The sequence below is a fragment of the Schistocerca piceifrons genome, chromosome 7 (genome assembly GCF_021461385.2).
Source record: "Schistocerca piceifrons isolate TAMUIC-IGC-003096 chromosome 7, iqSchPice1.1, whole genome shotgun sequence".
NCBI lineage: Eukaryota > Metazoa > Arthropoda > Insecta > Orthoptera > Acrididae > Schistocerca > Schistocerca piceifrons.
The window spans coordinates 316,116,288-316,140,068 of NC_060144.1; the positions used below are offsets into that span (position 1 = coordinate 316,116,288).

General features: G+C 41.0%; 1 protein-coding gene across 1 annotated transcript in view; it reads left to right on the plus strand.

Moving 5' to 3' along the window:
• The first annotated feature begins 5,874 nt into the window (after positions 1–5,874).
• Positions 5,875–23,781, plus strand: part of LOC124805647 (nose resistant to fluoxetine protein 6-like) — a 179,796-nt gene continuing 161,889 nt past the window's right edge. Inside the window, exons 1-2 of the mRNA XM_047266213.1 lie at positions 5,875–5,994; positions 12,678–12,859. Coding sequence (XP_047122169.1) covers positions 5,916–5,994; positions 12,678–12,859 — 261 coding nt within the window. The 5' untranslated portion in view covers positions 5,875–5,915. The remainder of the gene's footprint in view (positions 5,995–12,677; positions 12,860–23,781) is intronic.

Below are 23,781 nucleotides of genomic sequence, written 5' to 3' on the forward strand. Positions count from 1 at the left end.
AATAAACTGCTCCTTGTTCAGTCATTTACACACCGACAAAACAAGTAATCTTCGCCGAATTACTGGTGACGTCGAGTCCCCTATTGCTTGCAAATAACGCAAAATAATGGTCAAAACGTCTTACTTTAAGTCCGATCACATCCGCAGGGTAGGAGTTTCAATGGACAACCAGGCCTCATCCCCTTTGATCCATTTGCGACCAAGGCAGTAACATTGGCTGCTATCGAGGTCTTAACGATGCATCACGCCTGACACGAGTCACGCCAAACATCAACAAAACGGCGTGGCCTCCTGTACGCTCTCAGACGTCCGCAATTAGAGTCCCTGCTCCAGACCGACGCTCTCTCGCAAACCCGGCAGGAAGTCGGCCGCAGCAACGCCACAGGATAAGGAAACTGCAGAGCGCGAAGAGGGAATTTCAGAAGGAATTCGCTACAGACAAGGAGGAAACGCAGAGAACCAACCGTGACATTTTGTCACGATTCAATGTGAGCGCACATTATTGGTGACAGTGACTATGCAGTGTTGAGCCGTCGAATCGATGTTACTCCTCAACAGTGCATATCATTTAACCACAAATGGTTCTATGCGTGTTAATGTCCGGATTGCAGCTGACAATAAGCTCATAAAGGTATGAAAAGGGGGGTCACTACGATTTCAGCAACATATTTTGAGCTGTGTTTCAAGGTCATTCTCCCTTCGGAAATACGGGAACGTAAATCATTGTAAACAGGAACTGTCATAGAATTTTTAGCAGTTAGCGAATAAGAAAAACAAATACTCTCGCACAAAATCTTTATTAATTTCTTCACATACATTTGCACCTGGAAAACAACCCATTGTTTATGTTTCCTGGATGTAGTTTTAATAAGATCTAGCTTAATTTTTAACATAACTTAAACTCACACCTGAAGCAGATATTTCTGTCTCTGTCCAGTAATTTGACAGGACAAAGACGGTATGTTCTCGAAATCTAATACGTGTCTATTCTTGTTCCTATAAGCTATCACCTTTATATCTTTAGTAATTAGCTCTGTTCCTTCTTACAGTTCTTCTAGACGACAACATTCGGAGATTTTAATTTTACCTTTTATTTCCTCCATGACTCTATTGTTAAAGCACTCCCATCTTCCTGCGTGTACGCCAATAGCTCTTCCCCTACACATTCTTGCGGAATTTCTGTACAGAACTTAAAGTTTACAGTTTTTCCAAACGAGTGTCCATTAGTCCATAAATTATATACATTCAATGGCTTTTAAACTCCGCAAATGGCTGTTCTGTTGCTAGGTGCACAAATATCTGTTCGTCACTTTTAGATATAATATAACAAGATTTTTAAGCCAGTCCAAATGGGAATGGCGCTTTATTAAAAAATTGTTCATGTATCCTTCAAGGTAGTAGACATTCTTGATTCCATTGATTTCGGCCAGCACTCCAGCGCGTGGCCAATTTCCAGTGCTATTTACTGTAAATGTGGATATTTTATATTCCACAGACGTAGCCAGATTTCTACACACATTGTGTTTAAAGCGATATGTAAACCTTTTCACAAAGCTTCAATAGTTATTTCTTTTTCCAATTGCAGTTTATATTCTTCCTTTATGGCAGTTGTCTCCGCCACATACTCCGGTTTTTGTTTCTTGACTTCAGTGTCATTCATTTCCAGTTTTGTTACTCATACACACAGTACATTAACTGTACTTACGGGAGATATTTTCTTAATAGGGAGTGGCTTAGGTTGTTCGACACATTGGTTCTTTTCCTTATTCCTTGTGACATGACATTGTTTGTGGGAACCAGACCCGACTGGGCAATATCTATATTTGATGGTATTGTGGAGATTAATGTCCTAGATTGTGAAAAACATGTTTCTCTTGCTTTAATGTAAAACTTCTGTATAAAACTTATATCAACATTGTTGGATTCAATAGTCAGAATCTCCACATAGTTTACAGGTAGTCAATTAAAATTGTATGCAGACAGAACACAACTTGTAAACTTTCCTCGCTCTTGAGAGTGTGGCAGACTTACTTGCACACCAGTCAATTTACCTACAGGTGGTAGTGCGCATTAAGTAAATGGTAGAGTATAGCGCTGTACTTGAGCGCGGTTTTGGGTGGATTGGTACAGTGCACTAGTGCTATGGTGCTGTACCTGAACGCTATTTAACATGGAGTGGTATAGTGGTATAGTATACTAAGCGGCTAGAAGACTGTAGCACCTTATGTGAACATGGTTTTACATGGTGTGGAGTGGCACAGCGCACTAATGGTTCAAATGGCTCTGAGCACTATGGGACTTAACATCTATGGTCATCAGTCCCCTAGAACTTAGAACTACTTAAACCTAACTAACCTAAGGACATCACACACATCCATGCCCCAGGCAGTATTCGAACCTGCGACCGTAGCAGTCGCGCGGTTCCGAACTGAGCGCCTAGAACCGCTAGACCACCGCGGCCGGCGCACAGCGCACTAGCCAGACCATAGTTCTGTACACTGACGAGGTTATTGGTGGGGTTGTGCAGGGCATTAGATGGATAATATACCCACTCTAGCCAGACGCAGTATGTGACTATGCAGCCTCAGGCAGGATGCCGCTCCTGAGAGGCAGTCCCCCCACTCCTTCCCTCCCTCCCTGACTGCAGCAGACATCATGGTGTGGTTGTGTGTGTGTGTGTGTGTGTGTGTGTGTGTGTGTGTGTGTGTGTGTGTGGCTGAGTGGGTGGGTGTCAGTTGTTTGTGGTGAAAATCGGTCGAGGGAAGTTGATCCATCATCCCATTAAGTTGCGTCCAGGACCTGTAGGATCTCCGACACCATCATTTGCAAGCTAGCTAGTCAGTGGAGTCGGTTGTGACATTGTTCCAATGAACAGTTCATCCGCTGGTGTCCCCTAAGCGCCCCCTGCTGTCCTACCTACGACAACAGAATAGGATATAAGTGGGGCCGATGCAGAGTCCTAGAATTCGCACCAGTGTCCTCTTCCCCACACTCGCCAGTGGCAGAGTCCTCTTCCCTACCAGTGCCAGTTGATCTGTTGCTACTCCAGCCTACTTAATATTCTTCCTCCCCCCTCCCCCCTCAGACCAATGGAGCAAGCAGCGTTGGCACTGCAGTGGGCGTGTGCCAAACATGGCATGGATAGAGCCTCTGACCCATGCGTTTACCTAGACCTACTAGTGGAAACAGATCTTGTGTGGCGTTCCTAATGCTCATATCAATCCCTGTAGACTGAACATTTGCCTCGCACTGTGCTTTGTTTCCCTGTGCTCAGTTGTCAGTCGCCCATGCTCGTGATGTGTAGTGTTTTCCTCCATCTTCATTCTCTATGTAGTGCTCAGACTCTCTGCTCCAGATGGATTGTCTTGCACATCGAGATTCGTTTCCCTCTTCCAGATTTCAGCTTCACAGCTTGTAGCCAGGCCACCTAGTAGCCACATTCACGTCAGCAGTGACAGTTCATGGTATTGTCATAGGTTGTACAGATACTAAAATAATGTTTCTACATTCTGAAATATATATTAAATACTACTGGTTATTTTGCAATCTCATGTTCTAATATTCATTCTAAATTTCATAGCAACAATCAGATTTATTAACTTTGTTCGTCACATCTGGAGCTGCACCTAAAACTAGTGTACTTATACTCCTGGGCGCTGCAGCCCCATGCCAGTCAAATTACTATTTTACATACATTCAAATATCTAAATATGTCTAAATAGATATAATATTTCCTGAGATCATTGGATGGGATTGTCCCACTCTTCAACAGCGATTCGGCGTAGATCCCTCAGAGTGGTTGATGGGTCACGTCGTCCATAAACAGCACTTTTCAATCTATCCCTGGCATGTTCGATAGAGTTCATGTCTAGAGAACATGCTGGCCATTCTAGTCGAGCGATGTCGTCATCCTCAAGGAAGCCATTCACAAGATGTGCACGATGGGGGCGCAAATTGTCCTCCATGAAGACGAATGCCTCGCCAATATGCTGCAGATATGATTGCACTGTTGGTGGGAGGATGGCATTCACGTACGGTACAACCATTACGGCGCCTTCCATGACCACCAGCGGAGTACCTCCACCTTGCTGCACTCGCTGGACAGCGTGTCTAAGTCGTTCAGCCTGGCCGGGTTGCCTCAAAGCACGTCTCCAACGATTGTCTGGTTGACGGCAATGCGATACTCATCGATGAAGAGAACGTGATGCCAATCGTGAGCGGTCCATTAGGCATGTTGTTGGGCACATCTGTACTGCGCTGCCTGGTGTCGTGGTTGCAAAGATGGACCACGCCGTGGACGCCGGGAGTAAAGTTGCGCATCATGCAACCTATTGCACACAGTTTGAGTCGTAACACGGCGTCCTGTGGCTGCACGAAAAGCATTATTCAACATGGTGGCGTTGCTGTCAGGGTTCCTCCGTAGGTAGTGGTCATCCACTGCAGTAGTAGCTCCTGGGCGGTCTGAGCGAGGCATGTGATCGACAGTTCCTGTCTCTCTGTATCTCCTCCATATCCGAACAACATCTCTTTTCTTCACTCCGAGACGCCTGGACACTTCCCTTGTTGAGAGCCTAGAAGGTATTGACTGTCTAGGCATGGTTGAACTACAGACAACACGAGCCATGTACCTCCTTCGTGGTGAAATGACTGTAACTGATCGGCTGTCGGACTCCCTCCGTCTAATAGGTGCTGTTCATGCATGGTTGTTTACATCTTTGGGCGGGTTTAGTGACGTCTTTGAATAGTCAAAGGGACTGTGTCTGTGATACAATATCCACAGTCAACGTCTATCTTCAAAAGTTCTGGGAACTGGGGTGATCCAAAACTTTTTTTGAGGAGTATATTTGGTTGCAGCCTTGGATATCTGGGCAGGTAGGAATTTCACGACCTTTTCAGAAGATGAAGATACCCTTAGCGGTGTCAAAACCGGGACCAAGACAAAAGACAATAAAAATTGGCATCTGATGGGCTGTGTACATCATCCATTGGAAACCTATTCACAGTTACTGCTAACAGCGAAGTTCTAGCTTATGTACCTTTTTCCATGTTATTCTATAAATAGTTTATAGCTGTTTACCTATTTTTTTATCAGTAATAGTGACATGTTCTCTCCATTGCTGGTATCAAGAGCTTTCAAATGATGTATTGTACATATACATTACGTGGCTGCTTCATTAGTTCCAGACTTTATAAGAAATTATAATTAGAAGTGTTAATAACTTTGTTAATAATAATTTTATATGCAGGGTATTAATTTTAGTGAGCTCATTTCACAATCGTGAATCAGACATTGTCTTTAGAGGTTTCGTTGCATGTCTGTAATCTGTTTTGGTATTTCAGTGAATATGTTAGGTTTTCATTTTATACACTCACTTGGTCATCTTAACTCATTCAGCAGGTATGCCACCTGAGTTCCCCCATTACTGGGATTTCCAAATTGCCAACCGCTGCTACCTGATGCCTAACACCTACGTCACGAAAACCCTTGCCATTACCTAACGGTCACTCTGTCCAGCCGTAAAAACCCAGCTCACCCACCCAAGCCATATTATGGGAACGTGCCAGACACAAACATATCAACTGTATACTCATAATTCTTACGGGACTTGTCGCTTGTAATGTTACATCTTCTCATTTTGTTGGGATTCCGGTCTTGCGTTCTTCATATCGTTGTAAAACGTTTTTGACAGCAGATGCGGTGCTGGTATCCTTCTGTTTTGCTTCCACTGGCCATGCTGAAGAATATTTCGACTGAAATCTACATTCAGTTAACACCAGACAGTATTAGAACTGAAGCAGAAGATATGATGAGTCGCTTTCCTAGTTTCGAACATTAACTGAACTAACGAATTTCTCTCTCTTTTAGAATGTCATTTCAGGTTACCTTACTTTCGACACTGTGTTCCAGAGGAGCCATGGTCGTGGTGGCAGTCGTCCTCATCGCTTCTACAGTCTGTGACATCGTCACGTCAAAGAGCAATCAACTGAAGAAAGGTAATCACACTGATGAATTTCATCTAGAGTTCCATTTATCTCCTATATGAAGCATGTACAGTTCATATAAACATAATTGCCGATCAGAAAATTTTCTGTTCAAAGCCGATACAGTCCTCAGGCAAAATTGCCGTAAGAATTGAAGCTTCAGGCTGAAGATATCCATTTGGTAAAACACCACGGCCTACTGTGTAAATAGTGCATAACTGCCTGCTGCAAGTCCTCATCTGGTGGGAATTTTCGATCCTTCAAGGCCTTTCTTAAGGAACCGAAGGCATGATAATCGCATGGGGAGAGATGAGGACTATAGGGGGGGGGGGGGGGAGGGGGGGGGAGTGCTCAGGTTTCTCCCACTAATCCGTATTAGATGAGGCTGGCCTCCTGGAACGACCAGCGTCTTGTGTGAAACCACGACCAGCACGGAATTTGGTGCATCATTCGACAATGGTGCTTTCCAAAACTTGTAATGCTCTAATATGTTCATCATTCTCTGATGGATGTCTACCGGTGTTAGTCTTTCGGCAGCCAAGAAAATAATAACAGCCTGATGGTTCTGTTTGGACGCATTTGATAACAACGTCGTCAAAGTTCGTGTTTCCACTTTTACTGCACGCATGCCAGAAAGACACAAATGCCACGCCAGACCCTTGCTACATGTCGGTGATTATGTACCTGCATCTGAATCACGCTACGTTGCATATACACTGCAGCAACGCCCTCAAACGGAGCATTTTGATTGCCGATTATATTATCACACATTTAGAACCCGATGGCCTCGCAATCGGGAGCGTGGCGATTGAAATATCCACCTTGCCATCCATATTTTCTTAAAAATTATTTCGGCAAGTGTTGGGCTGGTTTCTTTGAAAACGAGAACATTCATTACCCACACCATCCTTCATCAATCTGAGCTTGTGCTCTATCGCTACTGACCTCGTCGTCGATGGGGCGGTAAATCCTTGTCTTCCTTCCTTCTTTAAAAATCTGGTCTGTCAGGCGTCAGAACTTCTGATCGATCGAACAAGAATAAATATGCTGACAGAAATGTACAGGGTTACACGAATCTGAATTTATCATACCATGGGCAGATGTTCATCTCACAACTGATATTAAATGAGTATACTCTTGTATTGGTTATGAAACGGAAGCAAATAGCTTCCGAATGAAATACTGAGGAATTATTTTTGGTGCCTGAAACTCATCCTACTTCAGTTCTTGTAGACTGCTATCTGGAGGTTGGTATGAAAGTATATGTCTTTCCATTGCTCCCCAGACATGCTACACAATGGCAGATCAGAGGAGCAGACAGACCAGTCAAATATCTGTACATTTCTCAGTGATTCTGTTGTGTGGGGTATTTCATTGTCTTGCTAGAATATATCATTTGTTATTCTGGTCGTAAAGGTAGGATATCAGATTTTCCATTCTTGCCACATACTGGTGAGCGTTCGGGACCTCTTCAAGAACTGCCTCACACAATTTCTCCAAGAGTTGGTGAGGTATCGGCCTCCCAGTATCACTGATTCCCATGATCTTTCATCAGGTCAGTGGACACGAACGACTGCCACAAACAGAAGCGAGGCTAATAACCTCACTGAAAGCCAATCAGTATTGCCACCAGAGCAGTGACTGTACTTAATCACACTGTATGCTGATTTCAGTGATAAACTTCATCTGAAATTTTTGCTAAATACTGTATCAAATTTTTATTTGAGTGTTAGTTATATTTAATATCGAATATCTTTGGAACAGAAGTAAAATAATGTTAAAAATAGAGTAAAAATGCCGGTTTGAGTAAATAGAGTAATAGAGTAAATAGAGTAAAATAGAGTAAAAATACCGAATACCTTTAGGTCTTCGACCGCGTTAGGATGAGAACCATTGTACCATTACTTGCATCGCTTTCATCTTACAAAATACATTCAGTACGTAACGGCATTCAGTAATGATTAAATATACATGTATAGTAAGAAACTCAGGAAGCATTACAGATAGTAGAATCACACAACGAAGTTGATCACTTATTTACACATATAGCGATTGCTACAGAAAATTATTATTCATTTCCAGTTTTTAAAGTATTTGCATCTTTATAGGTAAAAATAAGGATCCATGGATCAGTCACAGCTTCTAGTGAACAGAATTTTCACGGAAATACAGAGTGCTTCAAACAAATGACAAACAAAGACTTGCTCATTTGTGAATTACATATGGTGTAGCAGATTTCAATAATTTCATATCTTAAGTCTGCATAGAACGAATCATGGATTAATTGTGATTCAAATCGTAACAATTTTTAGATATTTGACTCGATACAATGCTAAGTGGACTTGATGTCTTCATGAATCGACGATCAGCGATGGTCTAAAGAAAATGTTGAAGTTACACACACACAATGTAGACTCAATGTCCTTCGTCGATGGATTAGGAGTTTCGTTTAAAGAAAGGTGAATTAATACAAACTCAGAGTCGACTTGCAGTCCTCCGTCAGTGGTTCACAAAAAGTGTATGAACTTATACAGAAGCAAAGTCGACCCGAGGCTTTCTCATATTGTGCTGTGCTGAAATCTTCACAGAAAATGAATTTGTGCAATACCAAAGAAGGCTCAGGGTCATCTGGCTTAGTGCTTTATAAGAATTTGTTTAGGTTATATAAACTCAATGTACACTCGTTGTTTATATATCCTGTGCACCCGCCGAGAAACGCCTGCATTGAGGGAGCGTCTGGTTGATGACCGCAAGCAGCCCCTCCACCCACATCGTCATCATAGTGGCGGTATGCGGAGCCAATGTGTTACGAGTGCGCACGTGCATGTCAGAAGAGTAAAGTGTTGCCAACTCTTTGCTGAGTACTTCACAGAATCATGAAACAAAGTCAAATCGCAGCATCAGTGCTTAAGACTCATTCGCACAATGCTACCAGCGCTATGTTGTGAACTGATGCCTCTCACGGCAAACAAATTCGTGCTCTATACAAAACTTGATCACGACCCGCTGCACCATCTATAAGCTGGTACTATAAAGCCCTTCTACTGGCTCAACAATTATTAGCGTTCAATACGTTTAACCTAAATAAATAAGGGTGCTTGATAGAGCAGAAAGCTCTCTTAAACTCACACTCATAATGAAAGTGACGCCACAAGCACTCCTCGAGTATCCATATATAGCATACACTCCTCGCAGAAAGTTTTAGGATTTAAGAATGCACACGTTCTGTCAACAATCATGTTCACAGCTGAGTCTGAGACCGTCGGCTACCGTTCGCAGCCAGGCGACTCGTAAGTTCTCAAAACTTCTAAGCTCGTCACACAAGCTTTTCATTTATGATAGTGTTTGTGAAAAGTTCACTATCTGCAGGAACACAGGATTATAGTGCCCAAGGATTCACAGTACATCATCACCTGATCGAGATCAGGCAGGGTGGGTAAACATCACTACTGTACGCGACCATTGCCAGAAAAACAACAAAGCTCGTAAATGCGAATGCCAACATCGCAATGTCCCAGAAACTAATGTTACATGACGCACTTTAAACATCTACCCAGTAACTCATATTCTGCATACTGTTCAGGACATAGACAAAAAACAAATACATACAAAGCTTTAATAAAAATACATTTGAAAAAACATGTCATAAAGTACATTTAATCCAACCCAAAAATCATAGAATTTAAATTTGTGTTACTAATTAGACACTACAGATTACTTCCACTGATGTGTTTAGTTAATAAATTTTAAAATTGCTACATACAGTCTGATTATAGAGATCTGTACCTCAGAGAAACTTGTAGGATAGCAACCAATGCTACGTCTATGTGTGCTACAATGAGTAGTCCATGTAATTACTGGTCATGAATGTCCTTATGGGACATGCTTCAAGTACAGAAAGTCATCCACGAATAGGTAATTGCAATGAAATATCGCTGATTAGTGAGACAGTTAAAGAGAGGATCCACACCCACAATCACTAACTGTCAGTTTACTATTTACCATTACGTAAAACTGTAGACCAGGAGGCACAAATCAGTGTGTACAGGACACAATTATCAAAACATGAATCAGCATTCTAGTACACCATAGATTATCATAAAGTGTGGCATCGTTTAAGCGAATAATTCACGGATTTGCATAAGCCTTATTAACATTACGTACATTCGAGCAAAAAGCTATCTCAATCAAGGATTGTTTGATAAGATGTCAAGCGTTCTTACATATTTACATTGACATACACGTATCCAAAAACACTATACAATACTTCGCAAATGAAACAAGTACAGGCATAACTACAAGCAACATTGAAATAAATCTCTACTTTAGAAATTTTCTTAGATCTCTGTAGTACTCAAGCCCATCAGCTTCACAAGAATTCGTATGTGACAGGAGAAAACATCCTTCGTGGAGAATTTTCACAATACGGTACGAGCCAGTACACAATAACTGACACTTGTTGTTCCGTTTCTTGAGAACAGATGACTTAGGACGCGATCTAGGAAGCACCATCTAGTCTAGATCAAACGATTGCTTTCGGCCTAGCTTTTTATCATTCGCTCTCATTCGTGTCACAGCCCTAGCATTCAAAGACACAATCACTTAGGTGTTTTTTCTTCCCACGAGATGTCACTTCTTGGGGCGAGTGGAAGTGGAGCCACCCACTCATTTCTCTCTACTTTGTTTAACATAATCTCTTTTGGTGTGTGTCCTTGGAAAGATGTGGAAGATCGATTTCCTCAAAGAGGGTGATGAAGTCAACACACTTTGTTTATGCGGAGTATGGGTTCGAGCAAAACGGTTGAATTTCTGTAAATTTTTTCTGTACAATTACTTTCCGGGTGGAAACGTAAAATTAAAATCTGCTAGATGTTATGCTCACAAAACTCGCCCAGTAAAATTCGAAGCTTTATCGGACAATATGGCATTCGCTTTCCGAAGCGAGGGAAGCAGTCATTTAACATCTTCCCTTCCTTGAGGGTATGGCCAAGCTATGTCAATGAAGGCGATTTCTCCAGGTTTAGTTGTCAGAATCGGTGGAGAGGAGGAGATAGAGAGACAGAGGCGGAAAGATGTGATGGACAGACACAGGGAGGAATTGGTGGACCCAGAGAGGGGTAGGACGAGGTGTGTTCAACATATGTGTTGGACACATACACAGGTGAAGCCGGTGGAGAAGCTAGTTGTAAATATTTTCCAGACCAGTTTTATTTTTGCCATCCTGTACTTACTATTCTAAAAGTTGAGCCACCGAATTAATGAAGACGTCTGAGGTAACTGGCATGGCAACAAGTCCGAGAATGATTTTTTACACCAGTGCCATTCTGTAAGGCTTCATTCTTAAGTTCATATCGAATTCGTACTAATAGTAATTAACTTCGTACAAGAAATGTTACTTATATAAGAGAAGTTGGACAGAAACAATTGAGAATGAACAATTATTAAGTAGAGTTGTTGAAAAAGGATAAATATTACAGGAAATGTAAAGAAAAAAAAAGTTGTTAGTGCACTGTCTAAGAAAATAATGCCTACTGACAGACTACCAGACAACAGTTATTAGTGCATTCTGAAATTACGTCTCCTAATGTCATGATTTCAGGACATTAACAACATTCAAATTAGTCAAACTAATGATAATATTCACAAGTAGAACGTAATACCACGACCTCAGTTGTTAAACTGGTCAGCGAAGTCATATTCTCACTTTGTTTGCATTACTGGTCCACACAATGAATAAGAGGCAACATCATTGCCTGTATACGAGTTCAATCAGTGGATGAAACCCGTATCACTTTAATCATGTCACACCAAAACAACATTTATTCATCCACCTTATTCGACAGCTGCGTATGGACACCCTTTATGGTGAGGACTAGATGCTCTAATTCATACATGGGTTCTCCTGAGACAACAGTTAATGCCCACCACACAATCCCCAAACTCCCTTGTGTACAAGGTATAGTTTAAATAAAAGTTTAATGACATATTTGAAAATACTGGTCTTCTGACTGAGCATGTTAGCAGTTTCTAAAGACATTTCCTAATTGAAATGTTAATCATAATACCATTATACATTTTTGCAACTCTGTTATTTTAAAACGAAAAGATCAGTCGAGGTGGATTTTCCTACAAATTCTAAAAGCTGTCTTCAAAATCTCGTATGACGTCGTTTTCTTCGTAAATCTCTGAAACGTCAAAAATTAAAAGAAAAATTATTATTTGTTACGGTCACAGATGGGATTTAATTAAAAATTAATTGCAATGACAATTTTATATGACAATATTTGATGGTATGGTATATCCTTTGGACGGATGGAATATTTTGCGACACTGTGCTTCGAGTTTGCTATACACTCGCTGACAAGCGGATTCCAAACAATACTAATAAAAAAATATTCTGTTTTATGTGATATAACCACAGCATGTGCTTCCACTGGGCACTCATTTGGCACAGGCAGTGAGCTGGAGGGGTGAGGAAGAGGAGTCGAGGATTCACGAATGTTGCAGGTCATATTGGCTGACAGTAACGTGGCGTGGCGAAGCAAGTTCTGTTACACGAAAAAAGTTACATTTGATGCTAACTACAAACGCTGTATGTGCAGATGTAGTAAGCCACATTGGATAACTGATTACTTACAACAAGATGATACTAATAAATAAATCCCCCTGAGGGTTTCGTCTTCTTATCGTTACAGGCATAGTGTGGCAAGCATTCTCGGTGCGCAGAAACTGGATCTCTCTCACAGCCATCAGTAATTCGGGCTTCGGCAGCGTCCATGGCGTCAAGTCCCTCACGATGGCGTGGGTCATACTCTATCACGTCTACAAGATTGACAACGTTACTCCCGCCATCAACTGGGACACAACTGTTCCTTCGGTGAGTTCAGTGTGCATTGTGCACTTCAGTAACCATTTAAATGAAATCAGCTTTATTTATTTCATTTACTCATTAGTCCGTTTCGTTACCACTGTACATCCCTCCCTTCTTGATGAAAATATGTTTTTCCGTAGATTTCATTCCTCAATTATTCTTGCTATTAGCCGTTTCGTACTTTATTTGACATCTTAATTTTCAAAATTCATCGCCAACACTGCATTTGAAACGCTTTCACTTTCCCACAATGTGCAGTACACTTCTATATAGTATTTCGCATCTGGTGTAACTTCATTTGTAAGCTAACGTTAATAAGCAAGGTGTTCCATGTATCGTGACCAAATATCTGTTTTATCCAGAAGCTATACAGGGTGAGTCACCTAACGTTACCGCTGGATATATTTCGTAAACCACATCACATACTGACGAACCGATTCCACAGACCGAACGTGAGGAGAGGGGCTAGTGTAATTGTTTAATACAAACCATACAAAAATGCACGGAAGTATGTTTTTTAACACAAACCTACGTTTTTTTAAATGAACCCCGTTAGTTTTGTTAGCACATCTGAACATATAAACAAATACGTAATCAGTGCCGTTTGTTGCATTGTAAAATGTTAATTACATACGGAGATATTGTAACCTAAAGTTGACGCTTGAGTACCACTCCTCCGCTGTTCGATCGTGTGTATCCGAGAGCTTGGGACATTTTCTGAATTTATATTTCGAGGGCATGGAAGCTAATTTGGGAGCTATTTTGGTTTATTAACACCGAGAGACGTTGTAGGTGTTACATTAGCTACATGTTTCCTTTAAAAGCACGCCTGTGTGTGTGTGTGTGTGAATTCTTAAGGGACCAAACTGCTGAGGTCTTGGGTCCCTAGACCTACACACCACTTAAACTTAATTGAACTAACTTCTGCTAAGAACAACACACACACCCATGCCCGAGGGAGGACTCGAACCTCCGCCGGGAGGTGCCGCGCAATCCGTGATATGGCACCTCAAACCAAGCGGTCACTCCGCGCGGTGCACGCTAGTCATTACTGTTTTTCTGACTTAGATTTTCCATAGAGGCGTAGAATGTCTACCTGCTATTCGTTGCGCTACATTTTCTGATCAAATGTATCTATCTGGACATCTATTAGTGGACGTTAGTATAGGGAGTGAACCTTCGCCCTTATGACGGCGTGAACTCTGCTGGAGACACTTTCACTGGAGTGTATGAATGTGTGTCGAGGAAGGGCAGCCTCTATCATACCACGACAAACAGCGAAGGGTAAAACAGCGTTGGACGCATGATTATGCCAAACTGAAGACCGAAAAATGCCGCGCCGCAATACTAAATAAAATGTCACGCTGCACGGATACTTCCGGGAAGGTCGAACAAAGCCGAGACAGGCCGAGCTTGGGCCTGCCCGTTGCCTGTACATCGCGCTCACGTGCTGCTAGGCACGGCATAGTCAGGGCTGATTTAGAACATCCCATTTGAATTATGCTGAAGACTTGCTCCAGGTCCACACAAGCTATGAAGGCATCCTCATTTTTATGTTTTTTTGGCACAACAACACAAAATTACCACCAGAAATTTACACTAAGGACACAGACACGAATATCGTAAGAATGAACTACAAAAAATATCTTCTCACCCTACAAGAAAACTACCACAATCTTAAAACCATCTCATAAACTATCAGACCAACTTGGCGAATCACATACTTATTAGATTAATAGACTACACAGAATGTTATTAACTATAGGCACACAATTTCAAGTGTGTCACCCACCACCTCACAGTCACTCAGCTCTAAATCATTACTAACATCTAGTGCTAGATGCTATCTCTACAATCACTGCCCCTCTCCCAAACTCCCGCACCAATGCATCCATTTTTCTGCTGCACATCCAATATTTGTCTAATTTAGACACACACACACACACACACACACACACACACACACACACGCACGCACGCACGCACGCAACCGCACACACGAATGTGGAAGTGTACAAAATAATTCATTGACAAGATTCGAAGTACTCACAACATACAACCTAAGCGATATACAACTTCTAACAACCCTACCACAACGAAGGTCAAAGTGATGATTCAAAGCTCGGATGCAAAGAGGCCTAGGCTTTATTATGCGATATTCAAAAGTTTTGTAGATGTGTCTCACAAACTATTCTTGAAGATTAAACCTTTAAAAGTTAACACAATGGTGAAGTAAAAAAGTAATCACCACTCCGAAGTTACACTTCCTTTTTATTACTTTTGTTGCAGTATCACGTGACACATAAAACATCACATTATAAAACATACTTGAAAAGATCTTCCTCACTGTTAAAGTTCACATTTTATAAACTGACTACAATTTGCGTCTTTTCAACATGACGTCCAAGACTTGACTCTCTAATAACCGCTTACGCGCCCAAAAATCGGAGTTACAAGTACGACAAAGATCATAGTGACAAGAGAAAGAATACACATAAGAATATCATTGCAACATAAACATATCGATGTATCAAAGTATCTCTACATTCATCAAATCAAATCTGAATGTTGTCTCAGAAATATGTTAACTACTTTACGGAAACACAGTATAATATTGCTGGTATCGAGATGTTGAGTTGAGATGCCGTAATGGTTACGTAATTCAAGTACCATTACAAACTTAACATACAAAACCACTTTCCCAGGTATGAAACAGGTAAAAGTATAATAATAACTGTACTAAGATACCAGTAGGGAGACAGTCGACGTATTTGGTGTTTGAGTCATCAAACTTCTGACTGGTCTGATGTGGCCCACCACGAATTCCTCTATTGTGCCAACCTGTTCATCTCAGAGTAGCACTTGCAACCCACGTCCTCATCTGTTTACCATATGTCTTCGTCTAAAGTTTTTACCCTCTACAGCTCTCCGTGTAGTACCATGGAAGTTATTCCCTGATGTCTTAACAGGTGTCCTGTCACCCTGGCCCTTCTTCTTATCAGTGTTTTACACATATTCCTTTCCTGTCCAACTCTGCACAGAATCTCCTCATTCCCTACCTTACCAGTCCACCAGTCATCTACTGCACAACACCTCAAATGCTTCGATACTCTTCTGTTCCGGTTTTCCCACAGTCCATGTTTCACTGCCGCAGAATGCTGTGCTCCAGACGTACAATCCCAGAAATGTCTTCCTCAAATTGAGGCGTATGTTTGATGCTAACAGATATCTCTTGGCCAGAAATGCCCTTTGTGCCAGTGCTAGTCTGCTTTTGATGTCCTCCTTGCTCCATCCGTGATTTGTTATTTTGTTCCCTTGGTAGCAGAATTCCCCATCATCTACTTTGTGACCATCAATACTGATGTTAAGTTTCTCACTGTTCTCATTTCTGCTGCCTCTCATTACTTTCATCTTTCTTTGATTTACTATCAATCCACATTCTGTACTCATTAGACTATTCTTTCCATTCCGCAGTTCGTGTAATTTTTCTTCACTTTATTTGAGGATAGCAGTGGCATCACTGAATAGTATCATTGATATCCTTCCACTTTGAGCTTTCATCCCTCTCCTGGACGTTTCTTTTATTTCCATCATTGCTTCTTCGGAGTACAGATTGAACAGTAGGGGAGAAAGACTTCATCCCTGTTTTACACCCTTTTTAAACCTAGCTCATCGTTCTTTGTCTTACACTCTTATTATTCCCTCTTGGCTCTTGTACATGTTGTATATTACCTGTCTCTCCCTAAAACTTACCCCATTTTTCCTCAGAATTTCGAACATCTTGCACCATTTTACATTACTGAACGCTTTTTCCACGTCGACAAATCATATGAACGTGCCTTGATTTTTCTTTAGTCTTGCTTACATTATCAGCTGCAGCGTCAGAATTGCCTCTTTGATGCCTTTACCTTTCCTAAAGCCAAACTGGTCGTCATCTAACACATCTTCAATTTTCTGTTCCATTCCTCTGTATATTATTCTTGTCCGCCACTTGGACGCACAAGTTGTTAAGCTGATTATGTGATAATTCTCACACTTACCAGGTTTTGCAGTCTTTATAGTTGTGTGGATGATATTTTTTTCTAAAGTCAGGTGGTATATCGCCAGATTCATACACTCTACATACCCTCGATTCTAATAGTGGATCCCCTGTCTCTTCTAAACCTCCTCCTGTCTCTTTTTCTGTCACATCAGGCAAATCTTCACTTTCATAGAGGTCTTCAGTGTACTCTTTCCACCTATCACCTCTCTCCTCCGCATTTGACAGTGGAATTCCGTTGCACTCTTAATGTTACCACCCTCGCTTTAGGTCCAATGAAGTTTTTTTTTTTTTTTATTTTTCTATATTCTGAGTCAATCCTCTGACAATCATGTCTTTTTCGATTTCTTCACATTTTTCATGCATTCATTTTGTCTTATCTTCGCTGCGCTTCCTATTTATTTCATTCCTCAGCGATTTATGTTTCTGTATTCCTGAATGTCCCAACATTTTTGTACTCTCTTCTTTCATCGATCAACTGAAGCATTTCTTCAGTCATCCATGGTTTCTTCACAGTTACCTTCTTTGTACCTATGTTCTTCTGTCCAACTGCTGTTACTACTCTTTTTAGATGTGTCCATTCGTCTACAACTGGACTGCCTACTGAGCTATTCCTTATTGCATTATCTGTAGCCTTAGAGAACTTCAAGCGCGCCTCTTCATTTCTTAATACTTCTGGTTCCCACTCCTTTCATATTGATTCTTCCAGACTAACCTCTTAAACGTCAGCCTACTCTCATATATATATATATATATATATATATATATATATATATATATATATATATATATATATATATATATATATATATGAATGTGGAATTGTACAAAATAATTCATTCACAAGATTCGCAGTACTCACAACACACAATCTAAGCGAAATAAAACTGAAAACACAAAACCACTTTTCTGAGTATGAAACAGGTAAAAATATAGAAATAACTCTACGAAGACAACAGTAAGGAGGCAATCGACTTTTCCTTTCTTTTATTTTATATTTTTATTTTTTATTTTGAGTCATCAGTCATCTTACTGGTTTGATGCGACCCACCATGAATTTCTTTACTGTGCCAAACTCTTCATCTCAGAGTAGCACCTGCAACCTATCTTCTCAATTACTTGCTGGACGTATTCCAGTCTCTGTCTTCCTCAAAAGTTTGTAAACTCTACTGCGCTCCCTCAAGTACCATGGAAGTTATTGAAAACTACCCATATCTCCTCGCATTTTCCAAGTATACCTCCTTCTCTTGTGATTCTTGAAAAGAGTATTCGCTATTACTAGCTGAAATTTATTAAAGAACTCAATTAGTCTTTCTCCTCTCTCATTCCTAGTATCAAGACCATATTTTCCAGTAACCCTTTCATTTACTCCTTCCCTTACAACCTCATTCCAGTGCCTCATGATCATTAGATTATCATGTCCCAATTATGTACTGATCTACCAGTTCAGTATCCTCATGTACTTTTTCTATCTCTTCATCTTCAGCTTGCGACGTCGGTATGTATACTTGAGTTATTGTTGTCGGTGTTGGTTTGCTGTCGATTCTGGTGAGTACAACCCTATCACGAAGTGTACATACAAACACACCCTCTGTCCTACCTTCCTACTCATAACGAATCCTACTCTTGCTGCACCATTTCCTGGTGCTGTTGATGCTACCCTATACTCCTCTAAGCAGAAATCCTTGTCTTCTTTCCATATCACTTCACTGATCCATTGTATCTAGATTTAGCCCTTGTATTTCCCTTTACAGCTTTTCTAACTTCCCTGTCACATTCAGGCTTCTGATATTCCACTCCCAGACTCGTAGGACGTTATCCTTTCTTTGGTTATTCAGTCTTTTTCTCATAGTCGTCTCCCCTTTGACAGTCCCCTCCCGGAGTTCCGAATAGGGGACTATTCCGGAATCTTTTGCCAATGGAGAGATCATCACGACACTTTTTCAATTACAGGCCACATTTCCTGTGGTTACACGTTACGTGTCCTTAATGGAGTGGTTTCCATTGCCTTCTGCATCCTCACGCCGTTGATCATTGCTGATACTTCCGTCTTTAGGAGCAGTTTCGCACCCCATGGGTAAGAGATTGCCCTGAACCTCTGTCCGCTCATTCGCCCTCTTTGACAACGCCATTTGCAGTATGCCGGAAGTCTTCGGCTGACAATGCTGATTTTTGTTCAAAATTTAAGCGGTGGCAGGGTCCAAACCTGGAACCAAAGACGTTTGTATTACTAATAGAAAACCCTACCCCTAGATCACGGGTGCTAACTTCGTTACTATTAACTTTGTTTTGCAGTACAAATGTTCGTCATTTTCCGACGATAATACTAACTTATTCCGTGCACAGTGGAAACAGCAAGACACTTCGATGAAATAACACACTGAATAGTGTACTGAACATCCCTGCCTCACCCTCCTTTTGTCATGCACGTAATGTCAACGGGATTGTGCTAGGATATGTAGGTATTTTAGTCAGCAAGCTGTCAGACGAGTCTAGATTTGTTCCAAGTTCAGAAGGCATAACCGGAAGTGACGTCATGAATTCGTAAGGGGCTGTTTTAAGATGGGTACCTATGCTTAATCAGCAAAGTCTCAGACAAGTTGGGGCTTGCTGAGATATTCAAACTTGCACAAACCGTATTTCTCATTAGAGAGATGTGGGCTGCACATATATCAGGTTGCTGTCAGACACTATAACACTGGACTGCCAATAACAATTACAGAAAGGACAGTCTGTGATATTAAAGAAGGTGTATTTAACAGTTGTCTATGTCATAAATTCCCCAGAGTGATCTGCCTGGGATATTTCAGCAACTTCATATAGACGACTATTGGCTTATGGATCTTGATTTAACCCATGGTTTAACAAAACGGAGATACGTGATTACCTAACACCAAACCATCTATGTGCAAGGAGATTACCGAGGAAACACAATGTGATTGTGAGCACGGATAAGACAGGTGGAATAGGCGGTTTAATGTGGAAGAGCTACAATTACAGTATAAGGATATATAGATGATTCATACGTCATCAGAAGCCCAGAAGTGAACATTGATATCAATAATTGTCTTATTGACTTTGTTAAGTGTCCCTGATATGTGTTATGAGAAACTTTTATGTCTTCCTTGGCTATTGCACATTCTCTTACCAAACTGTAAGCTACGATTTATAACCACAGAATGACGCTGTGGAAGACTAAGGATATTAAATATCGACTTCCATTGTGCGACAGCATAAGTTAGGAGAAGATTACAAATGTTTAGTTTTGCAAGATAATTTTAATACCCTAGCATGGGATCACTATAATATTTATCTGACTTTGAAAAGTAGTCGGATATGGGTAGTTGTAAGCATGGAAACAATCGTTTCTTATCAATTCGAAATTGTATTTAATTGAGACATTAAAAATACTATTCAGTATATTATTTCAGGAGCGTCATTTAATTTCCACCCTGCGACAGCTTAAGTTTGTCCACGCCAAGTGTACTTTAATATGAGATTGCGCCTGTGTAATTTTCTGTGCACACTACACCCATGCAGCTGTTGCATACAGAGGCAATAAGGTGCACAGGAGTCTTCCCATACCAGATCAGGAGATATATGTAATGCTCATGGACCTATCCGCTGTTCGCTCCATCTCGGGCTTTGTTTTACTGTGTCTCACTTTTAAAAGATTCATTTTATTACATGCATTCAAGTTTGCTCTTCCCTTTGCGCTTTGGCAAAGGAACACATGCAATTGGTAAAGTATTGTCATGCATTTCCTTTTCTCAGCCTAATCAGTTCCTTTGATTATAAAGGCAGAATGAAACTAACTAACTGCCTACACTTCCTCACAAATAACAACCTGGAAACGACAAGGAAATCTCAACAAAATAAAAAAAACTTTTTCATACTTCTGATAAATACACTTTGAAGTTTGGGTGTGAATATGGCCAACTTGTGCTGAAGCCATCCTGATTCCTTTACGAACCGTTCTGATTCATAAATAGTTTGTATCAATAAGATCAATAAGAGGAAAATAAAAGAACACTTATACCTCTAGCAGAAATGTACAACCATAAAGTACTTTTGATTTGAAAATGGAATCTGGTATTTCTTCATTAGCCATCAGCAGTCCTTGTGATGAAGAGCCGTGTACTGCTGAAGCTCCTCTCTCCTATTATTCACAAGTTGCAACCCCCCAGGCACCTGGCCTAGCCAGCGAATCGAATTTATCAGAGCAACAACAAAATGTCCGGATGTTTCCGACTGTTTCAGATGCTTCAGTCTATAAGCTCTGAAAGTGGACAAAAAAATATACATTCAAAATGTAAACTGAAAGATTTTCCAAGCATGTTTATTTGAGAGTTGTTACTTTTTTTACTTAAAACTAGGTTTTCTCATGTTCAGATTTCATCATTGTCATTAAATGCTTTGCGAGATAAACACAATATGTGCAGCTGCCCTGTTTACTGGTTATGTTAAGGATCTAACAAATGTTTTTTTCATCACAGTCAGAGTTATAAGTAATATTAGGTGAGTAGTAGGGCAACCTTCGTACGACGACATGCTGCATTGTTGCCAAATTTATTCAAGATGGCGGCAATGACGTCATCCAAGATGGCGGCATGTAGACTTGGCAACAGCGCATGACGTCATACAAGATGGTGGATTTTGGTGGGCAAATAGGCCAATTGTGGTTGTCCACTAACCTAACCCTCGAGAAAAAATGGCGGGAATTTTGAATTTTGGCGGGAAAATAGACCAGTTGGGCTACGTCCACTAACCTAAGCCTCCAGAAGAAAAAATGGGGGGAAGTTCGAATTCCAACTGTATAATGCCTGCAAAACTGTACTTGTCTTTATTATTATTCATTATTATTGATTATCATTTATTAAAATTCATTATCAGTTATCATTATTTATTATCATTTATTATTATTTAATACTACTGACCTGCCTCCACTAGAAAATTCCCTCCAAATTCAAATTCCAGCACGATAATTGCTGCAAAACTCTACTTTTGTTTATTATTATTCATTATCATTTATTAACATTCATTATCATTCAATGTCATTTATTATCATTAATTATCATTTATTATCATTTATTATTATTATTATTTATTACTATAGACCTATCTCCACTAGAAAATTGGTCCAAATTCAAATTCTAACACGATAATGTCTCGAAAACTGTACTTCTATTTATTATTATCATTTCTTATTTATTCAAGATGTCAGATTTCCTTACATCCATGACAAAGTCTATCACAAGTTCAAATCCCAACACCATAATCGAACACACGTATAAACTTTCTCCCTCACTTATCTTTTTTCACTGGTAACCTATGAGAATCGTGTCAAATAATAAAGTGCACTTACAGTAACGTAAGTCACGTCCTTTGATTTTGCAGGGGGAAAGGGACTGAAGACTTTATTTCAAGCAGTACGGCCATCACATGTTCTCCATCACAATCAGTAAACATCTTTGATATCGCAGTGCAGTCACCACGCCGTCCGCGCTCCAACTGAATTAGTTCAAATCGTTGCCACCCCCTGGCCCCGCCGGCCAGCGCGCGCACCCGCTGCCGACGCCTGTCACGTAAGGCAGCCGCTCACGTTGAACTGCCAGTGCGCTGGGGGTGGCCAGCGCTAGCTGCGAGCCCAGCGATCTCTCCCACGTCACAAACCTGTATTCGCTGGACACACTGGAACTTGCCGAGTTTGACGTCACAGCGGTCCCTTGTCTGCTCACCATGTGTATTCGTCGCCTCCACAGGTTTCCCGCCAAAATTGTTTGCCTCGGAGCTGAATCACACAACGGTCGGCGTTCCCTGCCACACTTTTGGCGCCATAGTTATTTTCCTGGGCACTTTCAAACCTGTCGACGCCAACCGCTCACCGTCCACCACATGTCCTTGTGCGAGCGAGAATGCAGTGCTACACTTTTGCCGCCAAAGTTTGCTCGACAGTGGAATCCGCCATGACTGTATAACAGCACATTTGGTCAGCACTAAAACGCTCACTAATTGACACTTTCTCGCGCGCGCATTATAACTGGACACTCGCTGTGCTGCCCTCCCGTTTACGTCACACATCCTCCATACACGTGACGGACAAAGTCTTCTGTAAATATGCTAACTCCCACATCGCTCATCTAACCCATCAATTACCTAAGTACTTAATTACATTTCAGTTTTAATCATATTAAATAAGTCAATTTACAATTTCATATATGTATGCAAAGGCGTGCAACTACCTAATTTCAACTACTTTTCGAGGATCAGACAGCCACCTCTTCCTAGGAACCAGCGCCGAGTTTCAATTCTGGCAGTAAAGAAAGGTCACTTCCGCTTTCTCTACCAACCTAAGAAAATTGTTGGAAGGAAAGGGCACTTGTACTAACCTCAGCCACCAGACCGCCACTTCCTCCTAGGAACCAGCGCCAAGTTTGAAATATGCCAGTAAACAAAGCTCACTTGCCCTTCCGCCACCAACCTAAGAAGATTTTTGCAAACGAAGCTCATCACCACTCAACAAAGCCACCAGGACTCAACCTCTTCCTACACATTTTGGGTAAAAAGACTCACCCTGCACTAGGCCCATGGATGGAGGAACGAATTTACTTTATTTCGGAATAGAGTATATGTATCACACCGACATGTCCCACACCATTCAGACCTGCAAATCACTCCTACATAACTCATTTATAATGTTCTAGACACACGCTTGCTAATTGTAAACAGTTAAAAATAACGCATAGCACAGCCTATAGACATGGGAACCGCTCATAAATAATGCAAAACATTTACGTCCAAATAGGCAAAAAACTCCTAATATTCGGAAATAATTTCAGTCCATAGGCTGATAGAAGGAGGAAGGAGTGTAGTTTATTTATTTGGGACA